Here is a 25,233-nt window from a genome sequence, read left to right as displayed (position 1 = left end):
TATATATTTCCCTAGTATAGACATCCCCTTACTGTTCAGTGCTCTTGCTAATTATGCAGGATAAGGGGCCTTCCTTTAAGCAAACTGATCCAGTTTTGTAGAAAGTTCGTAACTTTTGGAGACTTATGTAGGCTTGTACTAAAGCACAGAGCTGAGAATCATGAAATCTTGGCTCTCTTCCCAGCTCTGAGTTGGACTTCTTGTGTGGCTCGGAGCAAGTCATTTTACTCTCTCCATTTGACAGGGATGAGACTAAATACATGAATCTCCCAAGTGTTTTACAGTTATTGGATGGATAGTGCTAGAGAAATGAAAAGCATGATTAGAATTAAGCATCTGGCCAATGTAACTCATGAAAAGTGTTTGAAAATAAAGTTTGCATTTGGAAATAATATTTTTGAGCCAGTGACTGGTGACTGGACATCTTGCTGAAATACAACATTTGTCACACAATCAGTGTGGGAACCCAACACAGAAGACTGTAAGGACCACATTTTTTAAGGTCCCTGCTCATGAAATGCAGTTATAGATCAACCAGTAGTTGTGTGCAAGTCAGGGCTGTACATATGCATAGATACAATAATAAAGATTTGTGCGTCTGCAAATCCCCACGTTGTGCAAGTGCATCAAGACTTTGTGGTAGAAGCTTTTCTTTGGATTGTTAAACTGATACGAAAGCAACATGCAAAGTGGTTTTATAGTCCCATACTTCAGGCTTCCATTCTGTAGGAGCGAAATGGTGTCCCTTTTCAGTGAGATGATTGCAACTGTCAGTTCATTCCTAGGTTGTACTGCTTGTATTAAATGCATGCTTGATTAATAGAAGTGTTTTGAATATGTCTAAAAACATTCCTTTATAACGGGTATTTTGACTTCACAGATAAGCTGATAACTGTGTTCTCCCTAGTGTTAGCAGAGGGAATATCATTCAGAGCAGGAGTGGGCAAACTTTTTGGCCCAAAGGCTACATTGGGGTTGCGAAACAGTATGGAGGGCCGGGTAGGGAAGGCTGTGCCTCCCCAAACAGCCTGGCCCCCTCCCACTTCCCATCCCCATCCAACCCCTCCTGCTCCTTGTCCCCTGACTGCCCCCTCCTGGGACCCCTGTCCCTAACTGCAACCCCCCTTCGGACCCCACCCCCTATCCAATCTGCCCTGCTCCCAGTTTCCTGACTGCCCCACCCCTGAACCTCTGCCCCACCAACCTCTCCCTGTCCCCTGACTGCCCCCCAGGACCTCCTTCCCTTTATCCAACCCCCGCCCAACCCCCTCCCCTTACCTTGCCACTCAGAGCAGCAGGACGGGCTTATTGGAAAGCCTGGGAGGTGGGCGGGTGCAAGCTGTCAAGCTCAGTGTCTTCCTCTTAGTTGTGTCTAGCAACTTTCTCATCTTCCTTCAAATCTGTCCTTCAAAATGCACTTCTTTTGCCAAGCCTTCCCACACTCACGGTGAAATTCACTACTGTGCAGAGGGCTAGCACAGGACCTGTGTACTACTTCAGTCCTATTTAAGGGCCTGTTCCCATCCCATTCCTTTCAAACTGTTTCCAATCCATCTGAACTGGACTCTAAACCATCGGGGCAGAATCTTTGCTATCTCTTTATTTTTATAAGGGCCAAGTTCACTTACGGTTTTCTACAACTAATACCTTGATGGTCCACTAGAGCAGCAATTTTGTGGGTGAGATGGTTTAGGTAGCTTTGCAATAGTCCTTTGAAAACATAACCAGGCTCTATGTGATTTCTTGCTGTAATATATTACAGTTCAGTGAATGGACCTTTGTTTCATCATATTGCATTGGATGTAAATATGTGAACATCAACAGCGGCTGGTATGTCTCTTAAGTAAAGAAATGAAAATCTTTCTTGTCCTAGCTCCTCTCTCTAACCTTTGATTTTAGGTGGTTCGTTGGACGAGGCGACGAGAAAAGAGCTTTTCACAGACACCTTCTGTAAAGTGTGCGGGGCTGTGCTGCAGTTTGAGTCGCAAAGAATTTCACATTACGAGGTAAGCCATAAGGGTATTTCAGTGTCCTCCTACATAATGCTACCTATTTTTTTCCAGTGACAATTGCATTGCATATGGGTCACTTACGGCTTTTTGTAGTGAGTTATCCAAGACTCATCATCATGGTTGGATGGTGACCAGAATTGCATACTATAACTACCAGGATCAGTTACAGTTACTGCAGCTGAAGCGTTGTACACATGTTCTAAGTCAGTAGTTCTAAAACTTTTGTACTGGTGACCCCTTTCACATAGCAAGCCTCTGAGTGTGGCCTCCCCCTTATAAATTAAAAACACTTTTTAATATATTTAACACCATTATAAATGCTGGAGCAAAGTGGGGTTTGTGGTGGAGGCTGACAGTTCATGACCCCCCCATGTAATAACCTCACGACCCCCTGAGGGGTCCCAACCCCCAGTTTGAGAACCCCTGTCCTAAGTAGATCATAGGACACAGTGAACTATAAATCATGCTGAAGGCTTTGTCTTGGAACTAATAAATATCTTGGGTGAATACTTTTTTGTCATAAATGTACTTTGCCTTTACATGGGATCCTTTGTCTGTACAGAGGTTCCCAGGCACTAGTATTTCCTCAAGTTTGAGCCAAAGCAATATCATTTTTTCACTCTCCATCTTCACAAGTTAAAGAAGTTCAGAATGTCTACTACCTTGGGAGTTCATTATTGTTATCTACTGTCTACTGGACTTGCTCCAGCAAGGTGCTGAGTGCCCTTAACTCTTGTTCACTTCAGGTGGAGTCAAAGACACTCAGCACCTCATAGGGATCAGGCTTCAGCATGAGTTTCTCTCTTCTGGGATATGTCTTCGCTGAAAAAAAAAAAAAAAAGTATGTTCTTAACTCGGGTTAAAATAGCAATGAAGACATGGCAAGTCAGCTTTTCACTTGAGTTAGCAACTCAACTTAAAGCCTTTAGGGGAGCTTGAGGTTTAACTCAAGCTGCTAACCTGAGTTAAAAACAGAGTTGCTGTGTCTTCACTGTTGTTTTAACCCAGATAGTTAACCTGAGCTAAGAACACACCATTTTGTTTTTTGTAGTGCAGACATACCCTTTGTTGAATCTGACCTCAACTGAGGATGCAGATATCCTAATGACTTCACCATTACAGGGGGAAAGGCTGTTTTCCATACTGATAGTGTTTTCTGAGTCAATGTTTTAGCCAGCATCAAACTCGTGTGTAGCAGGATCTCGTTCTCTTTGGTGGCTTTGTATGGGCAGCCTGGGATTGCTCCTCTGAAGCCATGGCATCTGTTTGGATAGTATCCGCTCAGAGCAGGTAAATGACATGTTGGCCAACAGGTGACTACCATATCCTGGAACATATGTGCAGCTGTGTTTTACCAAGATAGGGCGTGGTATGAGATGGCACCTCCAGAATTAAAAAGGAACTGAAAAATGTAGGATCCTTCCTACTGGGAGGCAGAATGGCCTTGTGGTTAAGGCACAAGAGTGAGAAGCAGGAGAGCTGGGTTCTCGTCTTCATTCTGCAATAGACTTTCTCTGAGATCTTGTGTATGTTTCTTAGCCTGTCCACGCTTCAGTGTCTCCATCTGTTGTAGAGAGATGGAAGGGATACTTGTTTCACTAAGGTGAGGATTAACTCGTGACTGTAAAGACTGCTTTTAGATCCTTGAACAGAAACCCCTATAAAAGCACTACATATTAGCATTATTGATTAACTTAGCTTCTGTACCCAGAAAGATAATGGAGCAAATAATTAAGCAATCAATTTGCAAGCATCTAGTAGAAAATAAGGTGATAAGTAACAGCATGGATTTGTCAAGAATAAATAGTGTCAAACCACCCTGATAACTTTCTTTGACAGGATAACAAGCCTTGTGGATGGGGGGGGAGCAGTAGATGTGGTATATCTTGACTTTAGTAAAGCTTTTGATACTGTCTCACATGACTTTCTCATAAACAAACTAGGGAAATCCAATCTAGATGGAGCTACTAGAAGGTGCGTGCAAAACTGGTTGGAAAACTACTCTCTGGGAGCAGTTATCAGTGGTTCACAGTCAAGCTGGAAGGGCATAACAAGTGGGGTCCCACAGGGATCAGTTGTGGGTCCGGTTCTGTTCAATATCTTTATCAATGATTTAGATAATGGCATAGAGAGTACAATTATAAAGTTTGCGGACGACATCAAGCTGGGAGGGGTTGCAAGTGATTTGGAGGATAGGATTAAAATTCAAAATGATCTGGACAAACTGGAGACATGGTCTGAAATAAATAGGATGAAATTCAATAAGGACAAATGCAAAGTACTCCATTTAGGAAGAAACAATCAGTTGCACACATAGAAAATGAGAAATGACTGCCTAGGAAAGAGTACTGCGGAAAGGAATCTGGGGATCATAGTGGACCATAAGCCAGATATGAGTCAACAGTGTTACACTGTTGCAAAAACAGCAAACATCATTCTGGGATGTATTAGCAGGAGTGTTGTAAGCAAAACACAAGAACAGGTTTCAGAGTAGCAGCCGTGTTAGTCTGTATTCGCAAAAAGAAAAGGAGTACTTGTGGCATCTTAGAGACTAACAAATTTATTAGAGCATAAGCTTTCGTGAGCTACAGCTCACTTCATCAGATGCATTTGGTGGAAAAAACAGAGGGGAGATTGATATACACACACAGAGAACATGAAACAATGGGTTTATCATACACACTGTAAGGAGAGTGATCACTTAAGATAAGCCATCACCAGCAGCAGGAGGGGGAAGGGAGGAAAACCTTTCATGGTGACAAGCACAAGAAGTAATTCTTCCACTCTACTCCATGCTGATTAGGCCTCTACTGGAGTATTGTGTCCAGTTCTGGGCACCACATTTCAGGAAAGATGTGGACAAATTGGAGAAAGTCCAGAGAAGATCAACAGAAATTATTAAAGGTCTAGAAAACATGACCTATGAGGGAGGATTGAAAAAATTGGGTTTGTTTAGTCTGGAAAAGAGAAGACTAAGAGGGGACATGATTACAGTTTTCAAGTACAGAAAAGGTTGTTACAAGGAGGAGGGAGAAAAAAATGTTCTTAACCTCTGAGGATAGGACAAGAAGCAATGGGCTTAAATTGCAGCAAGGGCAGTTTAGGTTGGACATTAGGAAAAACTTCCTAACTCTCAGGGTGGTTAAGCACGGGAATAAATAGCCTAGGGAGGTTGTGGAATCTCCATCATTGGAGATTTTTAAGAGCAGGTTAGACAAACACCTGTCAGGGATGGTTTAGATCAGTGGTTCTCAAAGCCAGTCCACCGCTTGTTCAGGGAAAGCCCCTGGCAGGCCGGGCCGGTTTGTTTACCTGCTCCGTCAGCAGGTTCGGCCGATCATGGCTCCCATTGGCCGCGGTTTGCCGCTCCAGGCCAATGGGCGCTGTGGGAAGCGACGCGGGCCGAGGGATGTGCTGGCCTTCCCACAGCCCCTTTTGGCCTGGAGCGGCAAACCGCAGCCAGTGGGAGCTGCAATCGGCCGAAACTACTGACGCGGCAGGTAAACAAACCGGCCCGGCCCGGCCCGCCAGGGGCTTTCCCTGAACAAGCGGTGGACCGGCTTTTAGAACCACTGATCTAGATAATGCTTGTTCCCTGCACTCATGGCAGGACTAGGACTAGATGACCTCTTGAGGTCCCTTCCAGTCCTATGATTCTATGATTAATAAATATTATTATACAGTCTTTATCCAGTTGTGGCTCTCTTGCTATATCAATACAATCTGTAAGTATGAAAGCAGCTTTTCATAGAGTTTAAGGCCAAAAAGGACCATTAGATCATCTAGTCTGACCTCCTGTGTAACACAGGTCATTAAATTTCACCTAGTTACCTCTATGTTGAGTCCAATAACTTGGTTTAGACCAAAGCATTTCAGTCCTCAGGAGACTAAACATTTATGTGCCCTAAGCAGAGAACAGGAGAGACTGAGGTGACATGACCAATGCAATAACAGAATTGATTAGTTGAGATATGCCCAGAAGATCCTAGCAGGAGAACCAGGCCCCATGCTGCAGAGGAAGGTGAAAATCCACAAAGGTCCCTGCCAGTCTACCTGGGGAAAAAATCCTTCCCAACCACGGTCAGATTAATAGATTACAAGGCCTGGAGGGACCACTGTGATCATCTAGTCTGACCTCCTGTATAACACACCCCATAAACGTCCTTTAAAATAATTTCTAAAGCAGATCTTTTAGAAAAACATCCAGTCTTGATTTAAAAATTGCCAGTGGTGGATAATCCTTGATAAATTTTTGATAAATTGTTCCAATGGTTAATTATCCTCACTGTTAAAAATTTATTTCCAGTCTTAATTTGTCTATCTTAATTTGTCTAGCTTCAACTTCCAGCCAGTGGATCATGTTATACTTTTCTCTGCTAGATTGAAGAGCAAATTGTCAAATATTTGTTCCCCATGTAGATGCTTCTAGACAGTGATCAAGTCACCCCTTAAACTTCTCTCTGTTATTCACAAGGAGCTCATGATATTTATCTTATCACTGTAAGGCATGTTATCTAATCCTTTAATCATTCTCATGGCTCTTCTCTGAACTCTCTACAATTTATCAATATTCTTCTTGAATTGTGAACCCAGCAGCAGACACAGTATTTCAGCTGTGATTGCACCAGTGCCAATACAGAGGTAAAACACCATCTTTGCTCCTACTTTAGGGTCCACTGTTTATGAATCCAAGGATCATGTCAGCCTTTTTGGCCACAGCATCACACTGGGAACTCACATTCATCAGATTATCCACCATGATCCCCAAGTCTTTTTCAGAGTCACTTCTTCCCAGGATAGTCCCCCATCCTATAAGTGTGGCATACATTCTTTGTTCCTAAATGTATATATTTACATTTGCCAGATTAAAATGCATATTGTTTTCTTGCATTCGCTTTACCAAGCAATCCAGATTGCTCTATGTCAATGACCTGTTCTCTTCTTCATTCACCACTCCCCAAATCATTGTCATCTGCAAATTTTATCAGCAGTTATTTTATGTTCTCTTCCGGATCATTGATTAAAAATATTAAATAGCATGAATCAGAGAACCAATCCCAGAAGGATCCCTCTAGAACACACCCACTGTATGTTGATGCCTCACTTACAATTACATATTGAGACATATCAGTTAGCTAGCTTTTAACCTATTTAATAAGTGCCAGGTTAATTTTATATTCTAGTTTTTTTAATCAAAATGTTGTAGAAGTCTATCTACGTTATCTTTATCAGCCAAATTTGTAATCTCATCTAAAAAAGTTAGTTTTACAGTATATACTTTCCATAACACTATGTTGGTTGGCATTAATTGTTACCCTCTGTTAATTCTTTATTAATCCAGTCCCATATGACTAGCTCCGTTATCTTGCCAAGGATCAGTGTCAGATTGACCGGCCTGTAATTACCCAGGTTATCGCATTTTCCCTTTTTAAATATTGACCCCATATTTGCTTTCTTCTGGAACTTCTTCCTCAGTGTTCCAAGAATTATTAAAAATCAACACTAACAGTTCAGTGAGCTCCTCAGCAAGCTCTTTTAAAACTCTTAGATGCAAGGTATCTGAGCCTGCTGATTTAAAAATGTATGGCTTTATGTATGTATGTATGTAAGGTGCTGTTTAACATCCTCCTGAGATACTAGTGGAATGGAACAAGGGTTATCGTATGATATGACTACATCATCTGTTTTTTCCCAAATATGGAACCGATATTTATTGGATGTTTGTCTTTTCAGCATCATTATTGATAATTCTACTATTTCTATCTAGTAATGGACCAGTACGTTTATTACGATTATCTGACAAATCTGGCAACCAGTTTGTCCCTGAGCATGTGAACAAGACCTACCCGCCAAACATCTGAGGGGATTATCTGAACCAACTCAGAGTATCGGTGTCTTGTCTACAGCTGTGGCCCATCCCTCATGCTTCAGAGGAACGCAAAACAAACAAAAAAAGCCCCCAACCCAGAATACATCTGGCCAGTTGTGATACAGGGATGAGGGGGAGGAGGATTCCTTCCTGACCCCTTCAGGTAACCAGCTGAAGCCTTGAAGCATGAGATTTAGATTATAGTCATTGTCTTAATGCAGAGCTGCAAGTGTTATGAGTATGCTGAGGGCAGTGCAGAGCTTCCTGTTCTCTCTGTGGACCATGAAGGAAGGGAAAGAACGGGAATTCTCAGATTTTGACAAAGCAAATCTTAGTTTCTGGGTAAATCAGCACATGGGTTCTTGTTAATGGAGTAGGAATAATTTTTCTCTTTCCAGGGCAAAAAGCATGCTCAGAAAGTTCGCCTTTATTTCCAAATGCACAGTGAACAAGATGATGGACAAGAGCCTGGCAAACAGAAGAGACCAGATCATGTGAACTTTCAGGTAACATTTCCTCTTCAGATCTCTGGCTAAGATGTTAAATGAGCTCTTTGTTGTTGAACCCTTGTAACTGAGCTTGTCTTTGGTTTCAGGTGGATGGGAGTGGAGTAGTGGACAAAAACAAATATTGCAATCTTTGCAACATGATTTTTACTTCTCCAGTTGTTGCTCAGTCTCATTACCTGGGAAAAATACATGCCAAAAAGCTGAAGCAATTATCAGGAGACCAACCTCAAGTGCCTGCACAGAACACTCAACCACAAACAGGTGAGAACTAAATGGGCTTTGTGTCCTACATGGTGCATGTATTTTATTGTCACTTCTCTGAAACAGATAAAGTGAAGCATTAACCATCTTCCCAGCACTACTACTTCACTGTGCTTTTATTGAAGTGTAGCAGAAGGTATGACAACTCAAGATGCAACCATCAAGTGAAAGACTGAAGACACTGTTGCTTAATCAGAGTCAGCAAGTCCATAGCAAAGGACTGGGAGTCAGGGACCCTTACATTATAATCCCTGCTCTTCCATTGACTGTGGCTGTAGGCAAATGTCTCCATTTTTCCATCTGAAATGCAAATTACACTTCTGCTCTTGGGGTAGTATGAGGGTTGATTGCAGCCCTTAGCAGGCATGATACTAATTGCTAAATTAATATTACTAATTATTAAGAAAATCAATCCAGGAACACATAACTGAGACTAGCATCTTGTGCGATTCCTAGGGTTGAAACCTAAAGTATCTTTCGTGTTCTCGTGCCACGCACTCAGTATACCTGCTGGAGCTGGAAGAGGGTGGTGGTGACAGAAGCTCATGTGCCTGGTGAGCCCATTCTCCTCTGTGAGATGAAAGAGACTGAGGATTATTTTCTCTCTTGAACAGTGTTGTCTGGAGGCACCAGGGCTGCCATTCTGCTGCTCTCCCTTTTCGACTCCAGTAGTTCAATACTTGGTTCTAAAGAACTGTTCCAGACTTTCCTTTGTTGTGCTATTAACAGGTTCCCCAGCTGGTCCTTCTACATCTCTGGCACTACAGCAGCCCTCAGTTGAGAAGCTCTCCCAGGAGCCAAATGTTGAAGAGTCCACATCATCCTCTAGCATTGCTTTGGATTTAAATGATCCAGACAAGTATTGCAAGCTCTGCTCAGCTCCCTTCAATAATCCATTGATGGCCCATCAACATTATGTTGGCAAGAAGCACAAAAGGAACGAAGCACGGAAGAAGATGATGGCGGAGATGGGAGAGGAAGCTGTTCCTGCGGAATCCAGTGCAAATGGTAAGTGAACTATGGGGAATTATTCCAGGGTCTTCACTGATTGTAGCTGGATGTTCGATGATGCCTGATTTGTGCAAGGAAGTTAGGGCTCATTCCTCTGTTTTGGACTCGGTTTGTTTTCACCTTTCCCTTTGTGCTGTCACTGCTAGATTTTATGATCTCTGAACACCTTTGCTTTGGAAAATATTTCCTCATGGCCCTGAGGTCCAAATCCAATTCTCATTGAACTTTGGCAGCAAAACTCTCATTGACTTTAATGGGAACCGGATCTGGCCCTCAGTGAACTGCCAACCCTTCCTATACTAGAACTCAAGATCTGGATCTGACTCCTTATTCAAATGTAGCTATTTATATATTTCAGATCTCATTAAATGAATCAGGCTGTTAATCATAAATAAACTTGAGGAATACACTTTGATGCCAAACAATAGCCTGTTGGGATTGGGTGTATTTGTTGAATTTGTCTGATAGATAAGGTTGTTGGCTTTTGAGGTGGGGCATTTATTTACTGATTTTGCTGTGTTTGGAAATATTGATGCTTCAGCTTCTAAGGGGGCGGTGAGGGGGGGGAATGATGTGACTTAGTAAAGCACAAGCCTTTCCTCCTCAGACCTTACTATGTATTGACTTGAGGCTACATGTGTTAAATCCATTATATACCATGTTGAAATTTCTCTAGGCATCATCCAGCATTCTCTACTCAGGAGATGCCCTTGTCTAAGCTAATACTACTGTATTTAGACTGGATGGTCTGGTTTATATTGTGAATGCTTATACTTTATCCACACTGTGTATTTACAGTAATACTTCAATTTCCAGCACAGTTATCCTTCTTGTCAGCACGTGGGTACCAAGGTAATAGACACTCTAGAAATATCGAAGACAGAGAGCTTATCATCAATGTCCATAAATAATAATCTCGTTATTTAGATTATGCCCATAATATACTGTATGCTTTAAGGTTTACTATCACAGACCCAAATTTTCATGTAACTAGAACAAAACAAAATCTGTTTACTGCAGAAACTTTGCATCTGTCTGTAGAAGATTTTAGGAGGACGCTGTCTCTATAAAATGGCAGTTGCTTAAGGGAGTAGACAAATTGTGCTTTCTATTTTGCTGTTTGTTTGCAATCTCTTTAACCTGCAGCTCTCTGTTCTTTCAGCAGTTGGAGTTGGTAACTACATATGTCCTATATGTAACATCACTCTTACGTCTATAGAAATGTACCAGTCCCATATGCAAGGAAATAAACATCAGATTAAGTAAGTCTTTTTTTCACTGGGGCACCTTGCATTGGCCACTGTCAGAAGACAGGAGACTGGGCTAGCTGGATCTTTGGTCTGACCCAGTATGGCCGTTTTTATGTTCTTACTGTACATCTCTGGCTGCACCACTGCACTGCTGGTTCAAGTTTCTGTTAAAGAGTAGAAGGATTGGAGGGAGTGCCCATCTTGTGCCGCATCCTCTGGTGGCTGCTCTGTTAATTGGCTTTGACGTTGCACATTTATTCTGCTGATTTAAATAGACACCAACAATTTAAAAATCATACTCTGATCAAAAATGTGTCTACCACTGGGTGATAACATCATCTCCCTCCCTTCCCCACTCCCCAGATCAGCTCACGGAGCTTTCTCTCTCTCACACACATACACACTCAATTGTGGATATTCCTTGCCTGCGGAAAAGGCCTGCACAGTTTTTCCTTACTAATTTCACCAGATGGAGGCAGCACCACATACTTCGGTATGGAGCCTTCTGTGCTCAATCACCATTGGAGGGAATGGCCTGTAATGTAAGGTTACCATTGCCGTGGCGATTTAGGACCTGATGCCAAACAGTGTGGAGAGCCCACAACTCTCATTGGCCTTCTTGAAAGTTGCTGCACACCCAACACCTGTTGGGAACAGACCCTGTTAATATTAAACAACCTATATAAATAATATAGTAAAACTAGTTATTTACAATCTAGATAGAGGAAAGTCTTTAAATCTCTGTGTCCAGCTAGTTTAACAGTTTGTGGCTTTAATCTCTCTCTACATTCACAAATGGTATAATACTTTACTATCTCTGGATTCTGTACACAGAAAGCTGGGAAGACAGAATTTTTTTTTCCTCTTCTCTTCCTCCCCCACCCCCAACCTTTTTTTCCTTTCCTTTCCTTTCCTCAGTCACATTTTTTTAAAAAACAAGACAAAATTGCTGTTCATAATAATAATACTTAGCGCTTATGTAGTGCTTTTCAAGGCATCTTCTCTGCTTAGGTATAAAGGTACTCTGTAACATGCCACATCTAAACCAGGAAGACATAAAAGTCTTTACCTGACATTCTACCATAGTTCAAAAAGAAAACTGGCCAAAAAGTAGATTCGTTTTAGTAACTAAGATTTTATACCTGATTCTTGCAGAGAAACCATGGTTGTCAACCTCATAAAGAATTCAAAGAAAACATATAACTCCTTTCAAGATGAATTAGAAGATTACATTAAAGTGCAAAAAGCTAGAGGACTGGAACCAAAAACATATTTCAGAAAAGCAGAGGAGGAAGAGTTTGAAAACTACGAGTTAGAAGCCGTAAATGATTCTGATGATATTGTATCTTCCAATGTTACATTTGAAGAAGGACAGCATTCCATCCTCTTCTCAGAAACATATATGTCATCACATGCTGTTGAAAACAGATCACTGTGCTGGTCACCAGCTCATGAGAATAAGCTAAGACTAGAAAACATGGCTAAATGTCATGACAGCAAGGAATATTATTCAGAAATGCAAACATCTCAGGTGACCTCTTTCAAAGATGACAGCTATGGCCTATCATCTGCAGAATCCAGTGACTGCTACAAACACATCTCTTCCGATAATAGCACCCGCTCCTATAGGAAAGGCCGAAAGCTTCGAAGGAAACATGAAGAGGGGGAAAGACACATTGGGGAAGGAGAAGAGAAACACAACAAAGAAGCCACAAAGCAGAAGAGAAAGGAAAACAGTGAAGACACAGATTCTGGAAAGGACAGAGAAATGCAAAAGCGAAGAAAGATTGATCTAGATTCAACTCATGAGAAAAAATCAAAGCACAGTAAAGACAAAAGAATTAAAGAAATACCCACTGAAAAGGAGAGTAGAAAGCACAAAAAGGATAAAAGGAAACTACAGCCTGACGGCAAAACAGAAGAAGAGATACTTTGGGATGAATCTATCCTGGGATTCTAATAGAGGTTTTGATTAACTTTATGAAGTCAGTATTTTTTGTAGTCTCTCTTAACCATGGTGTACTATGTTATGACTCAATAATTTTTGTCCCACTCTATGGAAGCGAGAGAGAGCCTGACTTCTGAAACTATTGGGTAGTAGGTATGAATCAGCTTTTAATAATCTCATACACACAACAGTCATACAACAACATGAATTGAAAGCCTATAATCTGTTCTGGAATGTACTTCAAATATGGGTCAGTAGCTATACCATTCCTTCTGGAGTTTTATCACAATGAATTGTCTCTTCCAAACCATATTACTGGCATTAATTTGGAGAATTTGATTATTCTTCGATTAGTATACAGAATCTTGTAAAATAAATGATAAGTACACAATATTCCCAACCCTCCCTGTTCCAGTTTCACTAAAGGCTTTTAAGGGGAATGTGAAATATATTTAGGTTTTTTGGTTCCAATTATTTACAACTGTTATTTTTTTCCCCCAGTTCTGAGTGAAAAGAGAAAGAGTCTATTAAACATGTAACTGATTGTCAGACATATGTTGTCCAGTATATTTTTCTCATAGCTGTGATCCAAATTTTTAGTTTAGGAAATACTGATAAAGTACCATATGCAAAATCAATTTCAGTTGGTAATTCCAAGCTAAGTAGTGTTTGCCACTCTGATTCAAGATAATTAACTTAAAATCTGCAACTATCAGTGGTGGAATAGAGCTTGATTTGAAAAACAAATAAACAATGCTTGAAAAATAAAAGAACAACTTTGTTGGGGGGAGGGTTAGAAATAAAATTTTACTAGCTCTTCATTCACAATATGAAACTAGATCCTTTTGATAGAGAGCTAATGTAATATTTGGTGTCCTATAGTACATGAAATGAGTTGGTGTTCTCAGGCTGCCTTTGTGCTACTCTCAGGTCCTGGGTTCAATGGGCCATTGAGACTGGAATTACCTTTGCACCCTTACAGATGGTCCTTCTATGGCAGGGTTGAGTCACATTAGCAAAGGAGTTGGGGGGAGAATGCACAGTGTCTGCATATGGCAGTGGTTTTCAATCTGTGGTCCACGGACCCCTGGGAGTCCGCAGGCTATGCCTAAGATTTCCAAAGGGGTCCGCACCTTCAGTTGACATTTTTAGGGATCCACACAACAACAAAGAAAGGTTGAAAACCACTGGCCTGTGATGTCTAAGGTCTTTGGCTAAAGGAGGATAGGAGTTTCCCTTGCTGTCATTCTTTCACCTTAGGAGTGTTAAATTGACTCTAAAATGCTGTTCTACTCACCAAAAGAATGATTGCTCTGTCATGTAAATGCTGCACATGCTACTTGTCAAACGTTCTCATCCAGCATATGTGATATGGATCTCTATTTTATATAGAGAGGTTATAATTTTCTAGCCATTCATATTATATAAATAATGTGGTTCATATTTTTCCAAATATTTATTTGCCTGTATTTGCAAATTTGTGTCAATAGGTATTTATATGATAGTCCATTTTTAAAACAATTACCAAGCCCATTTAAAAAAAATACTTACCATGTATTGCAAGTACATGTTTACCATATATACTGTTTCTAACTGTCAACTATCATACACTTTTTTTTCCTCCCTAGTTACAAAAGCATCTAGATACTGTTGATAATTAAAGGAAAGTGTGCCAATTTTAGATTATTAATCTAATTGAAACCACAGAAGCATGGGAATTTTGAGGTGAGGCACAGACAAAGGCCCCGATTCTACAATCAGATCTGCATGGATGGACAATGACATCTGCATGGAGACCTATTCAAGCCTATGGTGCTCCAGGCAGGCTCAAGGCTCTATCTGCACAGATGTGATTGCAGAATCGGGGACTTAATCTGTAACACGTTCTTTTCTAAACTTGTAAATTGTGAGGGTCTTTAAACAGACAGCAGCTGTATATCAGCACAGTAAGACCGAGCTATTGGCAGATTTTCAGTCTTAACTCTGAACTTCATTGTTGCATTAGGACTGCTTGAATGTAGGCTCAATGTGAGACAGGATAATCTAACGGTTAGAACGAGGGACTGGGAATCAGGAGTCCTGGATTCCATTCCCAGCTCGTCCACTGGCTTGCCACATGACCTTGCTGAAGTCACTTCACCTTGTGCTTCAGTTTCTCCATCCGTAAATTAGGTATAATAATAATTACCTTTAAGAGAACAGGAGTACTTGTGGCACCTTAGAGACTAACAAATTTATTTGAGCATAAGCTTTCGTGAGCTACAGCTCACTTCATCGGATGCATTGAAGTGAGCTGTAGCTCACGAAAGCTTATGCTCAAATAAATTTTAGTCTCTAAGGTGCCACAAGTACTCCTTTTCTTTTTGCAAATACAGACTACCACGGCTGCTACTCTGATACCTCTAAGAGAGGGATTGTAAGCTATGCTGTTTGTAAAGAGTGGTGATCTTCAGCTAAAATGTGCTGTGCGAGTGCAACGAGTGTGTATCTTAAGGGAGGATTTTAGAATTTCCTGTGCCCACCTGTCTTTTTTCTCCCTGGTATGTGGTACGTTAAAATATCCATTGTGATATCCATTACAGATATGTTTGAAAAAGGTTATGACTAAATAGGACCTCTCCCCTGCACTTTCAAAAGCAGGAGAAAAGTCTGGTTCACTGTGAAATAGAATACATCGCAGAATGTTGTCATCTGAAAGCTGTACAGGGTACAGTTTAAAGATAAATGTGAACTTCTGAATATACCCTGTATGCCCCCAGCTCAGCAAGGTACATTGTGACTCTTCACATCTTAAACTTAGTCATGCGCTTAACCTACCTTGCTGAGTCAGGATCTAGGCCTTTAAAATCTCTCCTAGCAGCATCTCTGTAAAGTGAAGATTAAGAGGTATTCTATTTTAAATGTTTTAAATGTAGTATATGGTCTGAATACAATGCCCTTCAACTAGCTCCTATAACTGTAGTTCAAATTTATTATATAAGTACAATATATTTTTTATTTCTGGGTTAGTCTAATTGCGTAGGGATATTACCATAGATATAAAAATATATCAGGTGAACAAATTTTCAGAGTGTTTTAAATATTGGAATAAGACATTAATTTGATTAATTAAGCATTCCTAAAATTCTTGTAAGTAGCATTTGTGCTATTACTCATGTTACTGTGGTAAAATGCTTAGCAGTATTTTAAAAAATGGGACCAAATTGCAGTGAAGTAGCTAAATGATCGTTGTCAATTAGTTTAGGGTTTTCTCTGTATCTCATTTATTTTATGCTCTGTTGCTTTTAATAATACCTCTTTAGAATGGGGAGCGTATCATTCTGAAATGGAGCCCACCATCTGTATTTGGATCCCTCTAAAAGTTAGTGACTGTTGGTTTAAAATATGTGTTTATCCATCAGATACTGAGGTGAAAGCATCCAGCTGTGATTCAAGAGATCTCTGTTCTCTTCCCAGCTGTCCACAGACTTCCTGTATGATCTTGAGCAACTCGTTTAATTTCTCTGTGCCTTAGTTTCCCCATTTGTAAAAATGGGCTGATAATAGTTTCATGGTGTTGGGAGGATTAATCCATTAATTTTTGTGAGGAGTGCAGATACTATAGTGTTAGGCTTATAAAAATGCCTATAAATAAAGATATAAATGTACAATGATGACCAAAAATGAGCATAAATGCCACAGTTTTTTTCCCTTTCTGCAGAAAGTCTTAAAAACAAACAGAACTATTCTTTCTAAAGAAGGTTCAACCTACAGCTAAATGAAAAATGAACTCATTTTAGCAATCACTCTTGTCAGATCAAAAGTTGGGCCTAAACGCCGTATGATACATTTTCAATAAATGCAGAGTGTCTTAATTTCAGAAGGCTACAGGAAAAGCACGGAAGGCTGCTGTTCCATGCATGATGAGCTGCATGTGAGAAATTGGAGCAGCAATTTAGGCCTAAATTATTAACCTGTGATTTTGGGGTGTCAAACTTAGAGATCTCTAAAGGGCCCTGATCCTCAGAAAATGCTGAGGACTTGGGTGTCTCAAGTTGGCCACCCAGAATCACTACTCGCTTTTGGAAAACGTAGGGCTTTGTGCGCCAACTCTTTCACCTCTAGAGATGTGGGCTCCCTAGTTGTGTCCCAAGTCAAACTGAACTTGCTGATCTCATCTTAGAATGTGAAATTCTATGCTGCACAAACAGGCCGCCGCCTCTAAAGAGGGAAAAGAGGGAGTATTGCGTGTCTGGACTGAAGTAATTGCCATCACGTGAAACTTGCACCATGCCTTTCTGCGCATGCATAGTGCTTTCCTGTGCTAGCTTAGCCTGCTTTCAACTTCAACACCATTTTTAACTGGTATGCTTAACAAGTCACCTGACACACGATCCCCTCCACATACAGCCAAATTGGTTGTGGCTTCATTCACATTATCTCATTAGGGCCCCACTCCCACAAGGTGCTGAGTGACTACAATTCTGCCTGAAGTCTTCACCCAAGTACAGGACTACTCCAACGAGAGGTAAGGTTGCTCAGCACCTTGAAAGATTAGGCCCTTATACCCAACCCTGCTCTCTTTGAAGGCAATAGAAGTTTTGCTAAGTTCACCTGGATCAGGATCAGGCCCTAAATATTTAAGGGATAGGGATTTATAACCTTGGCATGTCTCTCTCTTGGTGTAATGTGCCATACAAGGCCAAATCAGGAATAAACATCCATGCGTTAGTCTGTGAAATCCATATCCATTATTCACTGTCAGACAGTTTTTTGAACTAGAGGGTTCAGTACAGTTCTGAATTATTAGTAGATGAAAACTCTTGGGCATGATTCTCATTTACACTAAGGTCCCTTTATGCAACTTTGGCATGGTATGTAGGTAATATGCCTTAAAGCGGGCATAGTTTACATATATATCCGTTTTAAGGTGCTTTGACTCCCAGAGTGATGTAGAATTGCTCTATTGTAAATGAGATTCAGTCCCTCAAATCTGAGGGAGAATGTCACCCTAGATCTTTAACTGGCTGCTCTATGTTTTTGTCTCTCTTCTTTTTTAGATTAGCAGATGAAAGAAAACAATCTCTCATCCTAAGGAAAGAGGAGAGCTATGGGCAGACCACACACGTCAACCACACTCCTCTCTCTCTGCTGTCTCCTCAGCCGTTCATGTGGTGAAAGTGTTATGTAGGCTAACACGTGCAAAGCTGTGCACACAGTGTGCAGCTTGGCTGTAAGCAGTGGGTGCTGGTACGGCATCAGGTATGTACAGTATTGGGTGCAGAAGTAGTCACAGTGCCATAACCCCTCCTGCTCTTCCCTTTCACATTGTCCCCCTACTCTTCATATGTGACAAAACAGGAAAGCTAATGTCAGTGGGGAATAAGAAATCCAGATATACTTTTGTGCTGATGTCCAGTCTCTATCTTCTTTATAATGACTGTTTGGTCTGCTGTAGCTTTTATCCTTAGCTGCTATTTTACTCCAATATCTGTGATGATTTAGTAGCAGGGACTGCTTCTAGCCTTGCCCATATCCCACTGGCAACTGGATTGAAACCACTAGTTCTGTTTTATGGAAGGGCACGAAAGATGGCAGGATAGAGGCATACATATGTAACAATATAATATGTTCTGTCAGACTTCTCTATCAGTGGTAGCATAACTGTAACAAACATCTTTTTATAAAGCTGTATACAGTAACCCTGTGTTGCGCATACAAAGAGCAACTGTTACACAGGTAAATGACTTGCATGTCTTTGCTCGCATTGAGGGGCTCTGGTGTTACCGCAATTCCCACAAGTGCAGAGCTAGGGTAGTTTAATGTGATCACAACAGCAAGATGTATGCATCTCAGGTATGATCCAGAATGTGCCTGTGTTACATTTGATGGATCACAGGAGAAATGTAACTTGAGCCCCAAATGTTCTAACCCTTGTGATTAAATAATAATAAGTAAAAATTTAAGCACCTAAATCAGTGTCTTGGTTTTCAGAAGTGCTGATCATGTGCAGCTCCAGTTTACTTCACTGGAAATTGTGGATGCTCAGCACCTCTGAAAATCAAAGGCCACCTCTTTAGGTGCCTAAAGATAAATTTGAACATTCTGATCTTAATAAGATCAAGGATAGTTGTGAAATGCTGCAAACGTGACTTCTTAAACTCACTCATTCTTCCCTGTGTGTGTGTGTGTGTTTGTCTAGTGGGCCCATGGAAATGAGCTTCCCACCACTTGCTGTGCTATGCTAGCTGGCTTGTCTTGTTGCATTCACCATTGAATAATGCTGGTGCCTCCCTATGGAGGTAAGGTAAGTCTGTTGATTTTCCCCCTCTCCTCCCACCCCATATTGTGTGGTGGTTCCAGGTCTCTGATAATGTTTGTTTTAATCTGATACACACAGAGAAGTGTATTTGTATTAGTTTTGGTGACTAGCTGTATAAAGTACATAACTCTTCCTATTGTCCTGATACACGTTACAAATGATGGCTCATACAGTCATATACAATCAGACTGATTCTATTGCCTTCTAATCTGTATGTGCGTCCTTTGAATGCATTTGCAAGGAGCTAATGCTCTGCACGAGCATTTAAAAAAAAAAAAAAAGCAAAAGAAACTTGTTAATTTAACATTACAGTTCTGAGTGAATATAGCCAAAGTCAAGGATATTCAGAATGAAGGCTTCCTCCCTATCTCTCCACATCATGCTGATGTCAGCCACAACCTTCATCATGGTTGCAGAAGCAGTGCTGGAGAGGCCTTCATCCCTGCTTTGATCTTAGAATGCCTGGTATATTTACAGTAGATAGATGACTCCATCGTCGATTCACACTCCTGCAAATATTGGTGACCACAGATTGGCCCCGATCCTGCAGTCTGATTAACATGGACTGATATCCATAGCATACTGCACAAGTGTGAGATCTGCCAGCATGGATCAGATTGGTGGATCAGGGCCACTGTATGTAAGATTAGTGCCTGATCCCAAATCTCTGTGTAGGCTGGACTGAAGAAAGTAATGTGTCCATCACTGTAGGGGGAATACCTAATATTTTTATTCAGTTTTTTAACTGAAAATAATTTTATTCATGTTAGGCTCTGCAAGACCCTTGACTATGGGTCTAAACAACTTGGCAATGTCCTTTTAAACACATTTTAAGGTGGTTCTAATTTTTATTTTTTCAGGGTTTAGAATAGAAAATATATGAACCCATAAGAGGTCACTGGGTCCCCATCTTAAAATATAATTCCAGTCATTCAGCTTCTCAGTAAAAACAGATGCAGTGTGTATAAATACTTTACAGAGGGAAGGGTTCTCGTTTTCTCAGTATCGACCCTGAACCCATCTACCCTTCCTCATTCTGCCCTATGGAGTAGCTCATATGTCAACCTTCATGTTGATTCAAAAAGATTTCAGACACTTCGATGGATTTCAAAAGCCTCTCTTGTGTTTTACAGATATACAGAACAGAGAAACAACACAGGCGAGAGGCTATCTCAGCATCCCAGATGAGTTGCCCAACTTTCTGCCTAATTCTTCTGAGAACGTTAATCCAGATGATCTCATTGGTCCACCAAGCAACAACCCTTTTTTCCTGCCCTTAGCTGAGAGTCACTTCTTCAGTTGTGCCCTAAAGAAATGAGCAAACAATTATATCTACATTACTACTGGGGGAATTCTGCGACAAAATTCTGTGCACAATATTTTAAAATTCTGCATATTTTTTGTCAAAATAGCACAATATAATCACACCAGTTTCAATTATTTTTGGTAATTTATTTCAAAATACCAGTCAGCAAGTATGTCTGTAACAATATAGACAACAAAAAAGATTCAAGAAATGTTTTTTGATAAATCAGTTTCTTACTAGGCATATTAATACAGAACTTTGAGTAATAATTCATTTAAACTACAATACAGAACTGTATTTCCTGCACCTCCCAGAAGCAGTGCAAAGGCTTTGGGGAGTCAGGGGTAACAGAGGAGCTGAGGGAGAGGGAAGTAAATTGCTGGGAAGGAGCCCGGATGTGAACTTGGAGGATATGGGTGGGAAATGTATGGAACCATTTTTTTGGTGGTGCATGAAGGGATTTTTAGGGAGCTTCCCCCCTGCAGACCCTGGCTGACCCCTCGCCTGTGCCATTGTCAGGCACTTCTGCCCCTGTCTCCACGTGTTCCTGCACCCCAATGTGTCCTTGCACCTCTCCCCCCCGGTCTACGTGTGTCCTTCCACCCCCACTCAGATGCCCACTAGTCTATCCCCATGTGGCCCTGCACCCCTCCCCCATCCCTTTGTGGCTCTGTACCTCAACCCCAGGTGTCCCTGTGCCCCCACCCAGCCACTCCCTGGTCCCCATGTGTCTGTGTCCCCACTCAGCCACTCCCATCCCTATGTAGCTCAGCAGCCCCTCCCCCATCACCATGTGGCCTTGCACCTCTCTCCCCCCGTGACCCTGTGCCTCCACTCCCATTCAGCCCCTGCCCCAGTCCTCCCCCACTAGCCTTATGAGCCCATCTGACCCTGCCCCCCCCCCAGCACTGCACATTTTGTCTCTCTCCATAGCCCCTGTATCTTGATATGGCTTGACAGGCGCTGCAAAGAAGGCAGGCTCTTTCTCTTCCCTAGCTGGCTGGGAGCTGCTGCTGTTCTTGTGCCACATTGCTCTCTGGTAGACAAAAGGTGGAACTGCAGCAACATTTAGGCAGAAGCTTTTATCATCATTATTATTTATTGTATAGAATGCCTTAAATGTGCACTGCTTTACAAAATGTGTAAGGACAAAAGGTTCTTGGCTCAAGTTATAATCTAACCTGGACAAATATAAAATGCTGGGCAAGTCAGACCTAGAAAGAGACCTTGTCCTTGTGAGGGTGGAAGCATAGGAAGGTCCTCACCAAAGCAATGACTTTTGGGCAGTGGAAGATTTGAAGGAGGAGATTAAGTTGTTTTGGCATGTGGGATGCGGAAGGCTGGTTCAGGCATAGGGGCCTGTTTAAAAAAAGGCATAAAGTTAAGAATGGGAGAAGTAGATAAAAAGATCCATGAGGAGAGAGGGAAGAGAAGAGCCTAAGGATCTAGAGAGGATGAAAAATGTGAGAGCTCTTGCAAAGCCTTGAAGTTTGAGGAGGAGAAATTCAAACAGGAAGTGAAATCAGTCTAAAGGTTTCAAGGGGAACTGGAAGGCTGAGCTCAAAGTGATGGCAGAGAAGAAACCAAGCAGCCACATCAGCAAAATAATCCCCTATTCAAATGTTTTCTTGATACTAAAAATTATCTTCAGTGATAAGTAATTTCAATGAATTTTCTAAGTTTAAAATTAGTGGTGGTAGTGTTCTCTGTTACTCACCTGCTGACTGACCTTGACCCAGGTTAGTTTATCCGAGTGGAGGTTAAGACTAGAGATGGCGGGAGGGCGATAATTCCATTTTATCGCAACTTTTAAACATTTAGAATTTCTTTGTTCCCTATTAGAACAAAACCAAAACTTTTCTGAATGATTTTGTGAAAACAGAACTGTGTCAAAATGTCCATTTTTCAATTAAAACCTGAGCTTTTTGATCCTACAAGGTGTGTGACACATTCTACAGCCTGGTGGGTAGGACCTGGGATGAGGGAGACTACCATTCAAGTCTCTGCTCTGATTGACAGAAGAGATTTTCATCCCAGATCTCTCTGAGTCAAGCAGGGAAGAGACTTGAACCTGGATCTCCCACATCCAAGTGACCTCACCACCGGGCTATAGAGGTGCGATAGAGAGATAGAATGAATCTCTCAAAATGTCATTTAAATTTCATTTAGTCCAAAATGTTCCAATCAGCTCTACTTAAGTGACTTGATCATGGTCTACAAGTACATATGTGGGGAAGAGATTTGTGACTAAACACCTCTTTAATCTAGCAGAAGAAGGCATGACAAGATCTATTAGTTGGAAGCTGAAGTAGACCTATTTAGACTAAAAATAAGACGCAATTTTTTAAGAGTGAGGGTAGGTCAATATTGGAACAACTTATTTAGAGGTGTGATGGATCCTCCATCTCTTGAAGTCTTTACATCAAGCCTGGTTTTCTTTCGAAAAGATATGCTATAGCTCAGACATGCTATGGGCTTGATGCACAAACTACTGGGTGAGTTCGCTGGCCTGTTATGTAGGCGGTCAGACTAGATGATCATAACTGGTCATTTCTGTGTCCTTGAATTTTTCCAATCTGTAAAACAGATATGGATATGTACCTGCCTTTCTAATGCACTTTTGAGATCTACAGATGACAAGTGCTGTATAAAAGCCAAATTTAACTACTAACATTCATTGTATATTAAAATGTTAAAAAGTTGCTTAACAAACATTTGTCTGGTATGCTGAATATTTTTATTATAAAGTAATGCACACTGGAAAAATTAATCCCAATTATACATACAAAATGATGGATTCTAAATTAGCTGTTACCACTCAAGAAAGATCTTGGTGGCGTCATAGATAATTAATTCTCTGAAAACATCTGCTCAGTGTGCAGCAGCCGTCAAAAAAACTAACAATGTTAGGAACCATTAGGAAAGGGATAGATAATCAGACAGAAAATATAACGCCACTATATAAATACATGGTAGACTCAAATCTTGAGTACCGTGTGCAGTTCTGGTCACCCCATCTCAAAAAAGATACATTAGACTTGGCAAAGGTACAGAGAAGGGCAACAAAAGTGAGTAAGGGTATGGAACAGCTTCCCTATGAGGAGAGATTAAAAATACTGGGGCCGTTGATCTTGGAAAAGAGATGACCAAGGGGTGGGATATGAAGGAGGTCTATTAAATCATGCCTGGTGTGGAGAAAGTGAATGGGGAAGTGTTGTCTACCCCTTCACATAACAAAAGAACCAGAGGTCACCCATTGAAATGAATAGGCACCAGGTTTAAAACAAACATAAGGAAGTACTTCTTCACACAATGCAGTCAACCTGTGGAACTCGTTGCCAGGGGATGTTGTGAAGGCCAAAAGTATAACTGGATTCGGAAAAGAATTAGATAAGTTCCTGGAGGATAGGTCCATCAATGGCTATTAGCCAAGATGGTCAGGAATGCAACTCAATGCTCTGGCTATCCCTAAACCTCCGACTGCCAGAAGCTGGGGCTGGTAAACGGGGGATGGATCACTCGATAAATTACCCTGTTCTGTTCATTCCCTCGCATCCTCACAGAGATTTAGTGCAGGTTAAATAATCCACTTCAAATTCACTCCTTTAGTTAATTTGGATTAATTTTCCTGGATGTCCCAGTGTAGACAAGACCTTTAGAATTCAAAGGGTTAATACAGAACTGCTGTTTCTAAACTAATTTCTTCAGTTCTTTTCTACCTACTGTACTTTTTAGTTATTGTGGCCAGAACTAGATTCCCTCTGAAGCATCTGACACTGGTCGCTGTCAGAAGACAGGATACTGGGGTAGATGGACCATTGCTCTGACCCAGTATGGCCATTCTTATGTTCTTATGATTGTATCTCCTTTGAGTCTGTCTCTTAATTAACAATTAACTAATTGGGCCCAGTCTTTCAAACACATGAGAAAATTTAGTTGTGTGCAGAAGTGTTTGCAGGATTGGGCACCTTTTTTTCCTCGGCTAGACCACTATTATAAATGAGGACTTGTTCTCCAGTGGATTTTCCTGGGTTCAGTAAAGTTTTTATTCCTGTTTTTAAACAATAATTGCAATGCTGTGGTTTTCAATATGATTGATTTTTTTGCCTTGTTTATTAAATTAAATCAGATTTCATGAACTTTAATAAATGTTATGATTATATTTATAGATGTTCTTAATCTAGAAATAAACATTTTATTTTCTTTGGACTGTTTGGGTGCTAAGTGACTGTTTTACTGTTCCAGAAATTGGTATACAAGTCCATGTTGCATTCTGTGAAGGAATGTACCAGGCCCTTTGAGGCCCTCCTGGAGACCTTGCAGTCCTACCACAGCCTGCCCCAGGAGAGGAGCAGTAAAGGTGGGTCCTCCACCACTGCCTAGAAAGGCTGCAAGGAAGCAGCCAATCAGAGAATAACAGGCTCAGATAAAAGGAGCTACAGGGTCTGAGCTGGTCTGTTCCTGGCTGGAACCAGAAGGGTGATGTAGGGCTGGAAGACTGAAATTCTCCTGGTAAGGAATACTGGGAGAGACCATGCTCAAGCAGGGATAGGACAGAGAAACTCTCCAGGCGTAGAAGCTTGGGAGAGACCCTGCTCAAACCGGGAACAGAAAGTGAGAACCAAGGACTGTAACTCTAAGGTAACGGGTGAAGGTGATGGGACCCCTGAAAGGGTGTTCCAAAGAGGATGGATCTAGCCTGTACTCAGTGGTAGCAGATGACAGAATGAGGAGTAATGGTCTCAAGTTGCAGTGGGGGAGGTTTA

General features: G+C 41.2%; 1 protein-coding gene across 7 annotated transcripts in view; it reads left to right on the top strand.

The window, feature by feature from the left end:
* Nucleotides 1-24,676, top strand: part of KRCC1 (lysine rich coiled-coil 1) — a 48,303-nt gene extending 23,627 nt beyond the window's left edge. For 2 of the 7 annotated variants that reach the window (XR_005292640.2, XR_006280615.1), the window contains exons 2-10: nt 1,900-2,006; nt 8,280-8,387; nt 8,477-8,651; nt 9,381-9,659; nt 10,825-10,924; nt 12,068-13,013; nt 17,900-18,101; nt 19,042-19,146; nt 20,295-24,676. Coding sequence is in view for 1 of the 7 variants with exons in the window: in XM_038399944.2 (XP_038255872.1) it covers nt 1,900-2,006; nt 8,280-8,387; nt 8,477-8,651; nt 9,381-9,659; nt 10,825-10,924; nt 12,068-12,872 (1,574 nt within the window). In the remaining 6 variants the exon portion in view is untranslated. Of the gene's footprint in view, nt 1-1,899; nt 2,007-7,779; nt 8,045-8,279; nt 8,388-8,476; nt 8,652-9,380; nt 9,660-10,824; nt 10,925-12,067; nt 13,412-17,899; nt 18,102-19,041; nt 19,147-20,294 lie in introns of those variants that run through there. The other 5 variants (XR_006280616.1, XR_006280614.1, XR_006280613.1 and 2 more) reach the window with 5 other exon arrangements.
* The last annotated feature ends 557 nt before the right edge of the window (nt 24,677-25,233 follow it).

The sequence above is a fragment of the Dermochelys coriacea genome, chromosome 4 (genome assembly GCF_009764565.3).
Source record: "Dermochelys coriacea isolate rDerCor1 chromosome 4, rDerCor1.pri.v4, whole genome shotgun sequence".
In the NCBI taxonomy this organism is placed as follows: domain Eukaryota; kingdom Metazoa; phylum Chordata; order Testudines; family Dermochelyidae; genus Dermochelys; species Dermochelys coriacea.
The sequence above is the reverse complement of the archived record's forward strand: the minus strand, read 5'-3'. Positions and strand labels throughout refer to the sequence as shown.